Consider the following 16538-nt stretch of genomic DNA (forward strand, 5'->3'; position numbering starts at 1 on the left):
AAGCTCACCATTCTTTGATTACATCCTGTGGGGAGGTGCATGTTTTACGCTGGGCATCACTTGGTGTGGCTGAAGCAGAGCTCAGACAGCAGATAACAGCTTGATCTTTGCTATGATGCTTGTATTCCTCCCCTAGGATTATGTACAACAAGAGACCCACAGGACACAATTTGTGTGAATGTTGTTGGGTTCTGGCAGCTGCCACCTTACTGTTTAGTCTCTGGCTCAGCCTTTGCTCTCGCCCTGTGCCAGGCATCACGGTTTGTGATGTATGGTTGGTGCACTTTTATAGGCCTTCTTTTGTGGATGCGTCTGGGCTCCAACAGCTGTAAGGACTCTGTGTGCACTTTTGTGAACAACCTAGTCCACGGGCTTCATTTCCTTAAGGGGTGCGCACATCTTATAAAGATGCAGGAGGCAGAGCATGCTAACTAGGACGCAAGTGTGGTGCATGGGTGGAGAAGGGTGGTAGAGGGAAAACTCAGAGCCACCTGGGTCCAAGAATAGGCATAAGAGTGGAAGATTGTGAGCATATATGAAGGCAGAGAGTTGGCGCAGAAGGGAAGGAGCTGGAGGAGCACAATGCTCGAGACGGTGATGCTGTTGGTGCCAGGATGCAATCAAGTGCTAGAGGTACATTGTGAGCAGAACTTCCAACTCTGGCCTTGTCCTGCACTCATCACTAGGATCCGCTAAACTGGCCCCCAGTCTCGCTCCACAGCATGAAGGGGCAAAGAGGGGCAACCATTTCCCCAAATGGGTGCACACTTATGACATTCAGGAAAGGTTCCCAAAGTATACCCGGAAATGTATTTTCCAGGAATAATCCAGGCAAATATTTGTGCATGCAATTAATTTTTGTCTGAGCAAAATATGCGTGGATATGTTCACTTTATCAACAGGGAAATAATTGTCCTCAGAGGAAAACTCTTTACAAGCACCCGTTTGGGGATATTTCTTTTGCACCCTAGCAAAGATTTTCCATCTACTTTGCCAAGAGTTATGCTTATATCCATAGATGTGTAGGTTTGTGGGAAAGCACGACTACATTATTCATTATTTGAGCCCTGGAAATCCCACTTTCAGCTGATAATCTGTGTGATTAGATAATTTGCAAAGCCATCATGGGTGCATTTGTAGAAAAAGAATCTGCCAAATAACAGTTGGCGCTGACAAAATGCTGTTGAGTTCTTCTAAGCTGTAATAAATGCTCAGACACTGGCACTTGGTATGTATATATCATGGTGACTAGCACGGGATGGAGGCCACTGCAATATTACATAGGGTGGTCAACTAGAAAAGATCAGACTGTGAACAGTTTCCTGGATAAGCAGTTGGTACCTTGGGTAGTAGACAGCAAGTATCATAGGTTTAATTAAGTAATATTTTCTAAGATCAACTAAAAGTTTTATAATAAATATGCCAAAACAATTAACAAGACACATCCTCTGCAACCAAGTTAAGAAAGATCGCACAGGTAGAATTAGAACTTTGATATATCTAGAACAGATCAGAACTCTTCTGAAATGAACGTGTTGGCAACTCAAATCCCAGCCAGAGTAGTGATGGCAGCAGAATCAATATGTACACATGGCCTCTATGTATGCAGAATATTACATTTTTTCCATAAGTAGAGCCTGGTATATTCAGAGTGTATTTTAATAGGAGGGGCTTGCAGCCGACCTGTAATATGAAGACAACACTAGCGTAATCTGGCACCTCGATCATTGGCACCAAATGGGATGATTGAGGCAGGACAAGTAGACATCAGAAGCATCTTTCAGCCTGGATATGTATATATTTGATAAAACTCCACAAGTCTGCTATACTTAGGGCGAGGATAAAGAAGCCGTTTTTTCAAGCAGTTTCAGTTTCACACTCTTCATCTTGGTCTGTTCTTCAACAGCGCAGACAAAGTATTCTGCATGTCGGGCATGATTTGTATCTCTACTGTTCGCCACAGTAGTTCAGAAGAAAATCATCACATGTGATGGACATGAGTGCATGCCACACCATCGCACTGGTTTTCCCTTTTGTATTTTTGCAATGCAGTACAGCATCGTCAAAAAGCACTGGCAGAGGATTAAGCCATAAAGCAAGACCTATGGTTTTGCAAAGCTTGTTAACTGAATGTGAAGCAGGCAAGCTTAGTGGTCAAAGCGGTGCACAGAAGCAGATCAATGCAGACTTAAAATAAGAAGCACTGGTAGACCCAAAGGTCTCACCTTTGACAATCATTGGTTAAGCTACGGCTTATTTGTAAAGCATCAGAAAATATAAATAAATACTAATTAGAAAGATCGGCATAATATGTGAAGAACGCAGACATGCCTGTAGCCATCTCAGAATGATTTCTTATGACAAAAATCCACTCAATGATGGCACTGGGGTAAAGCGGTGAATGTGCATGCAGGCAGCAGCCATTTTGAAAAGGTTATGTGGTCAATCACCCCTATCAGGCTTGCCAGAGAGTACGCATACATTGTGATGGCAACTTAGATGTTTCTACATGTGCTTAATATAGCACTCGAAGATGGCCTAAAGTCATTTTTGTAAAGTCAATTAAATTACCACAAAGTAGGCATGGACAAATACAAAGAATCCTGCACACAGTTGTGGAGCACAGATGTAATCCTCACACACAATTGTTTAAAAAAAAAAACATGGGGTGGGGGCAATAATGAGGAGAGAGCAATGCTGCCTCACAGTCCAGGTAATAAAAGAAAGATAAATTAAAATGGAGCACCACAGGAAGAGAGTGTTACGGTGGAGCAGAAAAACCGCGTTTAAGAAACAAGACAAACTGGAGAGAAAGCTAGCAAAGACCTGCAGAAAGAAATTAAACAGTAATTCACCCACACCAGCAGTACAAGGACAGAAATCACCTAATCAAATAGTTGGTAAAGCAGAAATGTTCTGGGAAGTGGAGAAAGACTAGAGAGAGAGAAGCCACTGAATCAGAGGTACATAATTAACAGTTACAATTAAGCCACACAATCATGGGCAAAAAGTATACTCTGTGCCAGTTAAACTGCCTGAGGGAGAGACCTAATAAATGAATAAACTGTATGAAAAAGTGAAACCCTAAAGCTAAAGCAGGTCAATAATAAGAACCAAAGTCCACATGGCGCCAACTGATTGGTAGAGTACACTTTTAATCCTAGCTGAGGGCCCACGGATCATACTCTTGAGTGTGAAGCAGTAGCAGCTGCATTCTAGAACACGCTCATTCAGACCTCCACCACTGCCATGGCCAACCACACTCACGCCATTCCAACAATGGTGTTGTCCAGCACTCCCCTCCAGCCACCCAGCCAACCACACTCATGCATGACATTCCATCAATGGTGTTGTCTGGCACTCCACTACAGTCAACCAGACAACCACACTCACGAATGACATTCCATCAATGGTGTTGTCTGGCACTCCACTCCAGTCACCCAGATAACCACACTCACGAATGTGATTCCATCAATGGTGTTGTCTGGCACTCCACTACAGCCACCCAGACAACCACACTCACGAATGACATTCCATCAATGGTGTTGTCTGACACTCCACTACAGCCACCCAGACAACCACACTCATGCATAATGGTGATGTCCGGCTCTCCCCTTCGGCCACCCAGCCAACCACACTTATGCATGACATTCCAACAATGGTGTTGTCCAGAACTCCGCTTAAGCCACACAGCCAACCACAGTCACACATCGCATTCCAACAATGGTGATGTCCGGCACTCCCCTCTAGCCACCCAGCCAACCACACTCATGCATGGCATTCCAACAATAGTGATGATAATACAGACATAGAAAAAAGTAGGTATACTTTTAACTGCCCCCACCCCTCACTGTACTGGTCCAGGAATAGTGCCCAGTACAACAGGAAACCCAGAGTTGGTGTGTCAGGCCACAGTTGTGAATGGTTAGTTCAGTACAGGTGTCAGAGGGGTGAGTTTCAGGTACTGTTGTAACATCTATTTTTAGATCACTGCAAGATATTTTAGGTGGGCAATGCCCTATTTATTTCTAAAATGTAAGTATAGTCACCCAAGATCCATGTATATGTGGATTGCAGGTCTACAATTAAGAATGTAGGGTTCAATGTAGAAGTTAAACAGTGCTGACCAATGATCCCAAAAATGTTAAAAATGAGACCCAGTTCACAGCTGTGCCAACTATACCCAGGATAGTCTCCGGTCCAGGAGTCTGGGGGCCTGATTTAGATATTGGCGGATGGGTTACGCCCTCACCACGGTGACGGATATCCCATCCACCAAAATCAAAATCCCATGGAAAATGTCAGGATTTGGAGTTTCGGCAGACGGGATATCTGTCACTGCTGTGACTGAGTAGCCTGCCTGCCAACATCTGAATCAGTCCCCGAGTCTTTGGTGAGAAGCAAACATAGGGCAGGAAGCAAGTCTTGCCATTGTTCCCTTTGCAAATTGCCCCATCAAAAACCTATAGGGAGGTTGTTCCTCTGCTGGATGCCGACATTCCCTTAATAGGATGCTTTCAGTCACATAGTTTATTAGTTGATCAGTTGTATGGTTTCTTACCACTGTCCCTTCGTAGTGAATTCACTGTCACACAATAGATTCTTTTGCATGTGCAACTACTCTGCAGTAGTGATAATTGCCCCTTTAGCTCCGAGCCGTCCAGGATATGAACAGGTTTTCTCCTGGTCAATAGTGTCTCCAAGTCGCTTTGTTTGTATTAGAAGATCTGCAGCAATGAAAATGTGCCTAGGGTGAGCTGGTGTTGTTTCTATGCTGTATCATAAACCATTTGTTTCTAATGAAAGCCTTTTTGCACTAATGCTTTTTCCCCACTGTACTGCTTCCTATGTAGGGATAATATCCTTCTGATCGACTGCCCCATCACATACCGAAGGGAGATATGGTTTCTCACCAGTATGAGTTTGGTGATGTTGTGTCAGTTTTGCCTTTGTAGTGAAAGCCATGTCATACTCTAAACATCTGTCCCGTCTTTCAGGAGTTGGGTCCGCTGATGTTGTATCAGCCGACCCTGTGTGGTAAAAACCTTGCAGCAAACTGAACATTTATGTGATTTCTCATCAGTATGAGTTTGCTCGTGTCGTGTCAGGTTCGCCTTGGCAATGTAAGCCTTGTTACACTTTGAACATTCATACGGTCTTTCGCCAGTGTGAGTTCTCAGGTGTCGTATCAGTTCTCCATTTGTAATGAGAGCTTTGCTACACACTGAACATTCATGCGGTCTTTCACCAGTATGAGTTCGCACATGTACTATCAGGTACCCCTTTGAAGCAAAACCCTTGCAACACACTGAACATTTGTACGGTTTCTCACCAGTATGGATAACCTCATGTTGTGTCAGATTTCCCTTGGCAAAAAAAGCCTTTTCACACATTGAACATTTATATGGTTTCTTGCCAGTGTGGGATGGCTGATGTTGTAGCATGGCCCCCTTTGTAGTAAACGCCTTTCCACACGCTGAACATTTATAGGGTTTCTCTCCAGTATGGGTTCGCTGATGTTGTACCATGGCTCCCTTTGTACGAAACGCTTTGTCACATTCAGAACATTTATATGGTTTCTCACCAGTATGGGTTTTCCGATGTAGTTGCAGTTCTCCCTGTGTAGAGCAAGTTTTTTCACATTCCGAACACTTATATGGCTTCTCACCAGTGTGAATTCTCTGATGCTGGGTTAAGTTCACCTTCAGTCTAAAAGCTTTGCAACATTCCAGACATTTATATGGTTTTTCACCAGTATGAATTCTCTGATATCTTTTCAGCAGTGTATTTGTAATGAAAGCATATTCACACTCTGAACATTGATATGGCTTCTCTCCTGTGTGAGTTCTTTGATGCATTAATAGGGAGGTGTTCTTGCTAAACACTTTATTACACAGTAAACATTTATTTGTTTTTTCACCATTATGTGTTTGCAGGTGTGATCTTAGATTAGATGGGTGTTTAAAGGCCTTGGCACATTGTGAACATTTATACGGTCTCTCATCAGTGTGGTTTTGCAGGTGTCCTGCGAGAGAGGTTCGGTGGTTGAAAGCTCGGTCACACTCAGAACATTGATATGGCTTCTCACTAGTATGGGTATGCCAATGGGCTACGAGAGTCCCCTTTGCAGTGAAAGCCTTGTCACACACTGAACATTTATATGGTTTCTCCCCAGTGTGAGTCCTTTGATGTTCTAACAAAGAGGCCTTCAACGTGTACGCCTTGTCACACTCTGAACATTTATAGGGCTTCTCACCAGCATGTGACTGATGATGCTTCATTAGTTGTCCCTTAGTAGTGAAAGCCCAGCCACATTTTGAACACTTGTATGGCCTCTCGCCTGTATGGGTTCGTAGATGCAGTGCCAGATGTCCTGTTCTATTGAAACCCTTGCCACATTCTGGACATTTATACGGTTTCTCCCCAGTATGGCTTCGCAGATGCATGGTCAGGTATCCCTTTGTAGTGAACGCCTTCTTACACTCTGTACATTTATATGGCTTCTCACCAGTGTGAGTTCTCTGATGTGCTACTAATTGCCAATTTACTTTAAAAGCCTTGTTGCATCCTGCACATTTATATGGTCTTTCACCTATATGGCATTTCAGATGTTTTGTCAGAGTTTCTGCTGAAGCAAAAATCTTTTCACATTCAAGGCATTTATTCATTGTTTCGATTTTGTGGACCATGTGTTCAAATAGATATTTCCATGTGGAAAAGTGGAATCTCTTCACACATTAATGCCAATCCGAAACCGTCTTTACGCCGTCAGGTTCTGTTTCTTCTAATACGGGGTTAGTGTCTGAAAGATGGGACTGGATTCTCTGGTGCCCAGGAAGACTTATGTGACTCAAGCCGGTACTGCAACATACTCCCTTGGTTGGCAACATCACAAGGATTTCTTCACAGCCATTTTTTGCAAACAGTTTCATGTATGCTTCTTTTTCTATGCTTCTCGTTCAGCTGTTGGACTGAAAAGAAAATCTGAAATTAGTGATACATGAACTAAACAAAACACTGAAGCCACACTTAATACCGATGTTGCTTGGAAAGGTAGCATTTTTCTGACTGAAAGTGATGTAATGAGAACCTACAATACATTAAGAAAGAAAGAGAGAGAGAGGGTCTGTGGTCCTATGAATAATTTGCTCGAAATAAATGTATTTGCAGGTCAACCACGGTGCTCCTTGCAACTACACTTTTAGAGGCCTGATACGTTGATAAGGAGCCCACGATATGACAGTACAAATCAAGCACTGGCAAAGCAAATAGTTCGCTCTCTGTTGCACTGGCATTTTCTTAAGGCTGCACTATCTCTGGAGAACGAGAGCTAAGTGTTGAACTCAGTGTGTGTGCTTATGCCCGTGCACATGCTATCTGAGCGCACACTCTGCTTTACAATTGGAAGGGCGGTGACCCTATCCTTTCTTTTCACAGAGAAAAGCCATGTGCCGTCAGAAGTGCTGATAAAGCTGTAGACTGAAAACAGAATTAGTGAATGAAGGCTGGTTTCAGGGCCGCTGTTCAATGTAAAGGTCACTAGTAACAAGTAGAGCGGGACAGACAAACAGATGGTGTTAAACAGAGAGGTGTTGATGGAGACAGACTGATGCCAAGAGACACTGGCCTGCTGACTGACATAGACACAATGCCTGGCAGGCAACCAATGAGCGAGACAGACACAAACACTCACTGCTGACAAAACCTCATTTATACAGTTTCAGGATTCTGTATTGTGGAAACATGGCCTTATTATGAGGCGTCTGACTCACCATTCCCTGTTTGAGAGTGGTTGTTAGGCAGAACCATAGGTAAATGTTTTTGCACTTCATTGCATCAGGCTGATGACGTGTACTTACTTGGAGAATAAACAGCGGCTTAGGAAACCTACAGCACGGGCTTTGAAGTGTACAAGGTAATCCACCAGTAACTACAGTGGTCTGCTGTCTCTTGTAAGAGAAGGCACTGCAGACAGGACACCTCGCGTAGAAGGCAAAGCCAACTGTCTGCAAGCAGGTCTGACAGAACAGGCCATCAGTGGTGTGCAAGGAGGACCGCATTCTGAGAATTCCCCCAGAAAGAGGGCTTTAATGGCTTTAACAGTCCTGTGAAATTCCACTCACTAATGATTTCTCTCCTGTGTTGCTCCTGGGCGGCATGATTTGAGCTTTTTTTTTTTTTTAATTTATTGGGACATCAAACAGAAGAAAATAACAGATTATACAATACCAGAAATAATTAAAGTCCACATTTACAAGTTAAACCCCCCCCTACCCCACTCCCACATGGATCCCAAAATGGAAAAAGCCAAAAAAAGGGATATTTACACAATTAATTACATACTTCTTCACCCAAGATTAACCTGGTATTACCACACTGTTAGGTACCTTGCGGATTTAAACTGAAATCTGTTCGTCTTCATCGATGTTTATCCATCTAACTAAAGGTTCCCAGATCTTCAGCCCCCTATTCCTTGCCCTGGTTCCCCTTCTTTTAAATACCGAAGTCTCCCATTTACAAATTGAGAGTAATTTACCAAACCATACATGTACTGAGGGAGGATTCTGGTCAAGCCAAGCACTGGCCAGACATAGCCGATATACTGCCATCACTATATACACCAAGCTCCGATTGGATTCATCCATTTCCTGATTACTAGTCCCCAGCAATATAACCTGAGGGGTAAGTTCTACCGTATATCCCAATATAGCATCAAGGCGTTGTCTAATTTCGAATAACAGTTGGACAAGTCTAGGGCAGGTGGCAAACATATGAAAGCTATCCGGGGCTAGCCTTCCACACTGAGAACAGTGTATCCCTGATGTCCCACCCCATCTATAGATTTGGGCCGTAGTGATATAGAGATTACACCATGTCTTAAAACATTGTGCTTGCAGGCTTGCTGAGATAAAAGCTGTCTGGCTAAGCTGGAGAGAATCTTCACACTCTCCAGGCCCAGCTTGTAGCCTCTCTTGCCACCTATCAATATGTTTGGGCATATTATCCCCCATCTCATTGTTAAAAAGTCTATATAACGTAGACATTGATAGTCGGGCCCCCCCCAAATAAAATCCAGTAGAGGAATTGTGTTGCGACAAGTTCGCTTTTTAAACAAAAAATCCCTTATCTGTAAGTATTTTTAAAAAATGATTGTTTCCTATCCCAAACTTTTCCTTGATTAAATCAAATGAAGATAAGGAGTCCTCTCTCCATATGCCGTATATAACCACTGTCATTTAACAGGGCCCTGTTAAATGTCCAGCGCGTTGCTTGTGGTTCCCTCTGAATGTTAACTTCCAGTACCAAAGGGTTGTGGTCTGACATGACTCTTGGAAATTTAGTAATTTTGCTACCCTGTACCATACACTGAGAAACAAAAAAACAGTCCAATCTTACATGAGTTTTATGAGGGGCAGAAAAATATGTGTATCCAGGATCATTTCTCTCCTGTTTTGCCCATATATCCGATAGCCCATAATAACACTTTTAATTGGGACAAAGATTTGTAAACTTTGGGCTTCCGCCCTTGATAAGCTATCTCGGGATGGTTAGATATCGAGCAGGTCATATTTATATTAAAGTACGCACTTGGGAGGGGCCAGGCCACTAATTCAATATTCAGTCAATTAAACATTGCAGGGTTGTCTAAAACAGATCCATAAACGGAGCAGAGTGTAAACAAACTATCATCTATTGTACATTGTAAAATTACCCATCTTCCAAATTTATCTGTAAGGGATCGTGAAAAATTAGCGACACCCTGCCGGGCAAATACTGCCACCCCTCTAGTCCTAACATCCGTCGTAGTCCAAGAGATCAGTTGAAACCCCTCACATTCCATAACCTTACTTCTACCAGCTTCGATATGGGTTTCTTGGAGGCAGATAATATCTGCTTTCAGGAACCGAAGATCCTGATTGATTCTACGTCTTTTAACTGGATCATTTAGCCCATAGATGTTGATAGAGGCAATTCTAAGCTTCCCTATCAAAGGTATAATAGAGTCCCAGTATCCTGAAGCCCATACTTGACACATCTAGAAAATCCAAGAAAAAAAAAAAAGAAACCGTGCAAATTCCCATTGTAAAGTTTGGATCCATCCCTCCCGCCCCCCCCCAACCCGTCCCCCCTTTACTAAGGCAAAAAAGGTCCAAGGACCCTTGTGATGCCTCCTGCATTCCGCTGTGCTCCCAGATCACTCCCCGACCAATACAGAAAAAAAAAACGAAATAAGAGAACCCAATACACTATAAGTAGTTATTGTCTTTTAGCAGAGTTGTCTTCCATCACAGTATGTACAAAATCGATTATCCAATTACTGGCTACAATAAATTCCTTCAGCCACCTGTGAGAACCTGTAGATAGTTCTGAGCCTGGATCTCTGAGGTAAATACTCTAACATTTCCCTGAGAGATAACCTTTAGGCGCGTGTTTTGGCCAGCGTTGCTTTTTTTTTTAACATCAATGGAAACCTACGTACTTGCTGCGGTTCGGCTTCCCAATTCCAATGTGACAATTCAGGAAAAGCCACTATGAAAAGTTTCAGGACGAACCCGCAAATGTCATTTCCTTCCACGTTTTCTTTTATTCCCAGCAGTCTTAGATTATTTCTTCGCTGTCTGTTTTCAGATTCCTCCAGCTTCCAGAGTACATCACTCATTCTAGCTTCTTTTGCTATGGTTTTTTGGTCAGTGCTCTCTAGTCCGGCCTCAAGCCCCACCACACTCTCCTCCAAGGCAGTGGTTCGTGCCACAATTTCTGAACAAGCTTTTGTAATCTTGCGAATCGCACCCTGGAGTTTTTTATTTGCAAGCTGTGCCCTTTTGTGCTCCTGACGGACTTCTACCTGCATTGATTTGAGTGTAGCGTATATTAGTCCCATAGAGGGGGTATGATCTATCTTGCTCCCAGTAACCTTTAGGTCTTTGAACAGGGACCCATTCATATTTCCCTCATCAGTTCCAGTTTCCAACCGAGTGGCAGAGTAGTCCCACCGAAGATGCCCAGTTTGGCTGGTACCTCTATTCTCCAGACCGGTAAAGCTCCTTTTCTTTGTACGATTTTGTGCCCTCCTCAAAGTATCTGTTGTTGTAGGGGGGCATCACTATCCACCCCTGTAGCGTCGGGCTCAGCATTATTCGTGTCACTAACATCAGTGTGATCCAAATCGTCTGTTAAGGAGAAAAAAATGTCACCATCTGGAGTACCTAAATTGCTTTTGTCTCCAGCCCTTGCTGAGTCGGGACTATAGTCCTTAGGCTCTGAGCATTCAGCCAATTCTGTGTTACCAGTCTGTACCTGATCGGTATTCTCCATTCCCTCCTGCCCCCAGCCTTCCTTATGCCCCATACTAGATTTGTTAGAGTCACCAGGTTCTAAAATAGGGGATTCTAGTATAGCAGTCTCGAGGGAAGCTTTGAGCAAATATTTCCTACAGTACCGGTGTCTAAATCTCAATCCCAAACCGCTGATTTACTGTCTTATCCCTAGGTGGGGGTTTTACCTGTTTGCCGCTTACCCCCCTTCCAGAGAACATCCCAGGCACCGTCTAGGTCTTGGGTTTGACTGTAAAATCGCCGTGGCGCTGCTCACAACTGGGTGCTCTGCCATTACTCTCTGCCCCCTCCTGGCTGAGCGTGCGAGTAGCGTCTAACCCCTTCGAAACAGCAGTTTTTCTGGGAGCGGGGATAGACTTGGCTCTGGTCACTGCTTCCTTTGCTGGGGGCTTTACCCGTGGGGGCATCCTTCGCGTACTTGGTTTTCTTGAGCGCTTCCCAGCACCGGATAGAGCTAGCAGAGCCCTCACCGGCTACAGGTACGCTCCGGTTTTGAATCTCTGCACGCCGCCGAAAAGCACCTTTGCTGCTCATCGGAACAGCCCTGCAAAGCGCTGCTGAGCACTCATCCAGGCTCTCGAGTTGTCTTTAGCCAGCACTATTAATCTGCTTCCCCCTGTGATAGCTCTGCAATACACAGTAGGGTTCAACACAGGTATGTTGCACAGCGGTCAGGGAGTGACTCTCGCAGCGGTCACGCAGCCACCATCTTGCCCCCATGATTGAGCTTTTCAATGTCCCTCCCATCTAAACAAGGCCGAGGTTGGCTGAATGTTGGTGCATGCTGCAGGACTTTGCAAACCGAGCAGTGCAACAGAAAAGAGACAATGATTGCCTTTCCTTGCCACATAACTTTGGCAACTCTTGCTTAGTTTGGGCTTGCATTGCCACAAGATTCCGGTGGCCAAGGTCATACACTGCTGCAATTTCAAAATTAGATGCACTTTTTTAGAAAGGTAATTTCATCACTAACCTCAGTGAGAAATGCATGCCTTGTGTTAAAAATTTAAAACAAATAAAAAGTGTCCTGGTAACACAAAAAGACATGCAGCAAATCAAGGAAAGCATGTTTGTGAGGCTCCTCACCCTCAAAGACGTGCATGCAAATAAAATGTCCCGTAAAGAATGACTGTATGTGGGCTGCACTCTCGGACAATGATGCCCCTAATTTTATAAGAATTAATTTGTAATAAGAAGAATCGCAATTAAAAAATGTAACTAACTTTCCAGTAGCAGAGATTAAGACTCCAGGGCAACCATCTTGGGTCGAGGACATCTTCACAACAAATCCAGGCCCCCATCAAGGACATCTTCACTACAAACAATACAGGCGGCCATAGAGGACCTCTTCACTACAAACAATACAGGCGGCCATAGAGGATCTCTTCACTACAAACAATACAGGTGGCCATAGAGGACCTCTTCACTACAAATGCAGGCAGACATTGAGGAACGACATCTTCACTACAAACAGTACAGGCAACCATCGAGGACATATTCATTATAAATAAAGGCAGCCATCAAGGAAGGATAACTTCACCACAAATAATACAAGTGGTTATCAAAGACATCTTCACTACAAATAATACAATCGGCCATCAAGGAAGGACATCTTCACTACAAATAATACAGGCGGCCATCAAGGAAGGACATCTCCACTACAAGTAATACAGGCGGCCATCAAGGAAGGACATCTTCACCACAAATAATACAGGTGGCCATCAAGGACATCTTCACTACAAATACTACAGGCGGCCATCGAGGAAGGACATCGCCACTATAAGTAATAGAGGCAGCCATCAAGGACATCACCACTACAAATACAGGCAGCCATCAAGGAAGGACAACTTCGCTACAAATAATACAGGCGGCCACCGAGGAAGGACAGCTTCACTACAAATACAGGCGGCCATCAAGGAAGGACATCTCCACTATAAGTAATACAGGCGGCCATCAAGGAAAATAATCTTCACCACAAATAATACAGGCGGCCATGAAGGACATCTTCACTACAAATAATACAGGCGGCCATCAATGAAGGACATCTTCACCACAAATAATACAGGCGGTCATCAAGGACATCTTTGCTATAAATATTACAGGCAGCCATTGAGGGCATCTTCAATACATGCAGCATGCATGTCCTGGTGCAGACTAAACAACAAAGTCGACATGGCATCATGCCTGTGTGCCAAGCCAACTAGCACTGCCTAAGGTACAGGTAAGTCACCTCTCTAGCAGGCCTTAAAGCTCTAAGGCAGGGTGCACTATATCACAGGTGTGGGCATATCTGCCTGAGCAGATATGCCCCTACAATATTTAGGATATTGTGAGTGCCAGGGAAGTTCCCCAGCACCATGATGGCGTCTCTGAACCCAGGACTGTTTGGTACCAAACTACTCCTCTCAATAAACCCACACTGATACCAGTGTGGGATTTATTGCAACATGTACTCAGGGGGCACCTCCGAGGTGCCCCCTGAAAACCTATCCACCCTGGTGTTTCCACAGACTGGCTTTAGGCAACCTGCCACCACCAGGCATGTTTCCTCCTCGGCCGAGAGGCGCTGTTCTCTGGGACCAGAAACAAAGCACATCCTGGGCAGAGGTGTCACATCTGCCCCCCAGGATGGGCAGAGTGCTTGAGAGGGAAGCTTCAAAGGCCTGCCTTCTTTGTAATGTGACCCCCAGCCTCTGCTGCTAGCAGCAGATGGCAGCCCCAGGTTTACACCCCCCAATTGACAGGAAGACCGGCGGGTAAACCTAAGAAGAATAGGAGGTGTGCCCACCTCTGCCAACTCCACCCTTAACGTGTGGGAGGCGAGGTGCAGTACACCTTTCAGTCCCCACCATCTTGAGGATGGGGAACTCCTCCAATCAGGGCTAGGACTATGTTCCCTCCCACAGGAGGCTGGCATATTTTATTTAAAGGTTTCATATAGCGCTAGCTAGACCCGGAGGTATCAGAGCGCTTTACAGAATCGAGAGGAAGGCAATAATCAGTCACTGAGCATATGAATTGCAATAATCATAGGTTCAAGTATTCAAAAAAATGTATACAAGGGAAATATAATTGGGCAGAGCGGGAGGAGTACACAAAAATATATACACAGAAAACATTGTTTGGCAATTACTGAATTGAGGTCCATTCGAGCATTTAGAGCCCATGGAGAGAAAGTCATCAAGACAATAGAGACAAACACAAAGAGAGAAAACAGCGACTGGTCAACGGAGTTTGAACTGAGCAATAGAGCCTATCTGAACAGAGTTCAGTTTGTTCATGAGTTCCAGTATTTTTTGAGGGGATGGTGTTTGAGGTCTCTTTTGAAGCCCGGGAAGGAGGGCTTGCATCGTAGGTCCCTCGGGAGGGAGTTCCAAATGCTGGGAGCATTACCTGAAAAATAGGGAGCATCGGCAGTGTTCCTTTTTATTTTGGAAGAAACGAGAAGAAGCGCCGTGGCGTTTCTCATAGGTCTGGCTCTTCCTGCTTTTGTGATTTTGTTGTCTGAATAGTCAGTGGAATGGGAGTGAAGTGCTTTGTGAGCATCATCCTTTGATGGAAAGTCAGTTTAGGGACTTGAAGGCAGGCGTGAAGTCTTCATACCTTTTAATGTCTGATGCTCTTCAACATCTACATGGCCCCGTCGCCGCCATCGTCAGACAGCATGGATTCAGCATAGTATCCTACACCGACGACACCCAGCTGATCCTCTCCCTCACGAAGGACCACGAAGCCACCAGACTCAGCTTCCATGAAGGAATGAAAGTGTGAGAGGGAAGGGCGGAAAACAAAACAAGGAGGTCTTATGTGAGACTGTATGATGGCGTCATTTATTTGGGAACAACAACAACAACAAAAAATAAGTCCAATAATAATCCGTCAATCTGTGGATATGGGTGTCTTCCTTTTCAGGTGTTGCTGGTGGGTCTTCTTTTCCTTGTGGAAGTGATGATGTGGCACTTTTCCCCGGAGTAGGAGAAACTCAAAAAGAAATGAGAGAGAAGGCGGTCAATCAAACATGTCCTGAAAGCAACCGATAACGCGAGATATCTCACGTCCCACCACCGTAGCAGGAAGGTGCCTCGAGAGGGGAGTGCAGGAAGAAGAAGGAAGAAAAGAAAAAAATACGTGTGGGTAGCTGATTAACCACGACGGGTTAAAGTATCAAAGAGGACCAGGTGTAACAGTGGCCTTTCCTTCAGGCCGTATTGTTGTCTCCTGTTATACCCACGAGACCGCTCTACTTTCCGTAAAGACTATGGAGTTGTCTTTTTTTAAGGTTTGTGCATAGGGGTTCGCTTTCTTTGGCCACGCGGACGTGCGGGAGTGCAACAACAAAAACGAAACACAAACAAAAGAGGTGTGAGGGCTCGTGAGGGGACACGAGGGAATTTGTGCCCGTTCGGTCTAGATGATATCCTTGGAATCCCGTGGACTCTTCTCCCCCTCCCTTCCCTGTGCTGACCCCTGCCCCGTTTCACGTACCGCAATGGCCGCAGCTCTCCGGAGCTGCGGCGGCATAGAAGCGTCCTCCGGGGGTGTCCACCACTCTTCGGACCACTCCTCCCGTTCTGCGCTGCTTCTTTCCTCGTCGGGCTGGATTCCCTCGTCTGCTTCTCTTCCGGGGTCCCGGCGTCCTCCGGTCTTCGTCGCGTTCTCTTCCTCTTCCTCTTCAGGGGTTCTCCTTACCGCCCGCCTCTTGCCTGCATCTTCCGTATTTTCACTGGGAGTCCCCGCCTCCTGAGTCCATGCGGTGGTCCATGATTGGTGGCCATCAAGGAGGCGGCGTTCACGGCCCCGTGGGTGAAAAGGGCGGGAAATATTTAACCCCTTCCTGTCTATGTCCCGGTCTGAGTCTGGCATCCTCGTTAGGTTAAGAGATGGAAAGGGGGCCATTGGCGGGGTTATATCCTCGCCTGTCTCACAGAAAGGCATCGCGGCTTGGATGAGCAGCAGCTGTCTGAAGCTCAACTCGGAGAAGACAGAAGTCCTTGTCCTTTGACCCACCCCCTCAGCCTGGGACAACAACTGGTGGCCCACCGCCCTCGACAACCCCCACGGACCACGCCAGGAACCTCGGCATCATACACGACCCCTCCCTCAACATGACCCGCCAGATCAACGCTGTTGCCTCTACCTGCTTCAACACCCTCCACATCCTTCGCAAGACTTTCAAGTGGATCCCCACAGAAGCCAGAAAGA

At 45.2% G+C, this 16538-nt stretch overlaps 1 protein-coding gene and 1 long non-coding RNA gene across 2 annotated transcripts in view; both read right to left on the reverse strand.

Moving 5' to 3' along the window:
- Positions 1–4973: 4973 nt before the first annotated feature.
- LOC146822572 (uncharacterized) lies at positions 4974–6446 on the reverse strand. Its single transcript, XM_085610087.1, has one exon. It carries the CDS (start codon positions 6444–6446, stop codon positions 4974–4976), a length of 1473 nt encoding a protein of 490 aa, XP_085466213.1.
- Positions 6447–6478: 32 nt separating this feature from the next.
- Positions 6479–16538, reverse strand: part of LOC146822573 (uncharacterized) — a 120540-nt gene continuing 110480 nt past the window's right edge. Inside the window, exon 3 of the long non-coding RNA XR_014963333.1 lies at positions 6479–6971. This is a non-coding gene — a long non-coding RNA (uncharacterized LOC146822573). The remainder of the gene's footprint in view (positions 6972–16538) is intronic.

This window comes from Triturus cristatus, chromosome 6 (genome assembly GCF_964204655.1).
Source record: "Triturus cristatus chromosome 6, aTriCri1.1, whole genome shotgun sequence".
Lineage (NCBI taxonomy): Eukaryota > Metazoa > Chordata > Amphibia > Caudata > Salamandridae > Triturus > Triturus cristatus.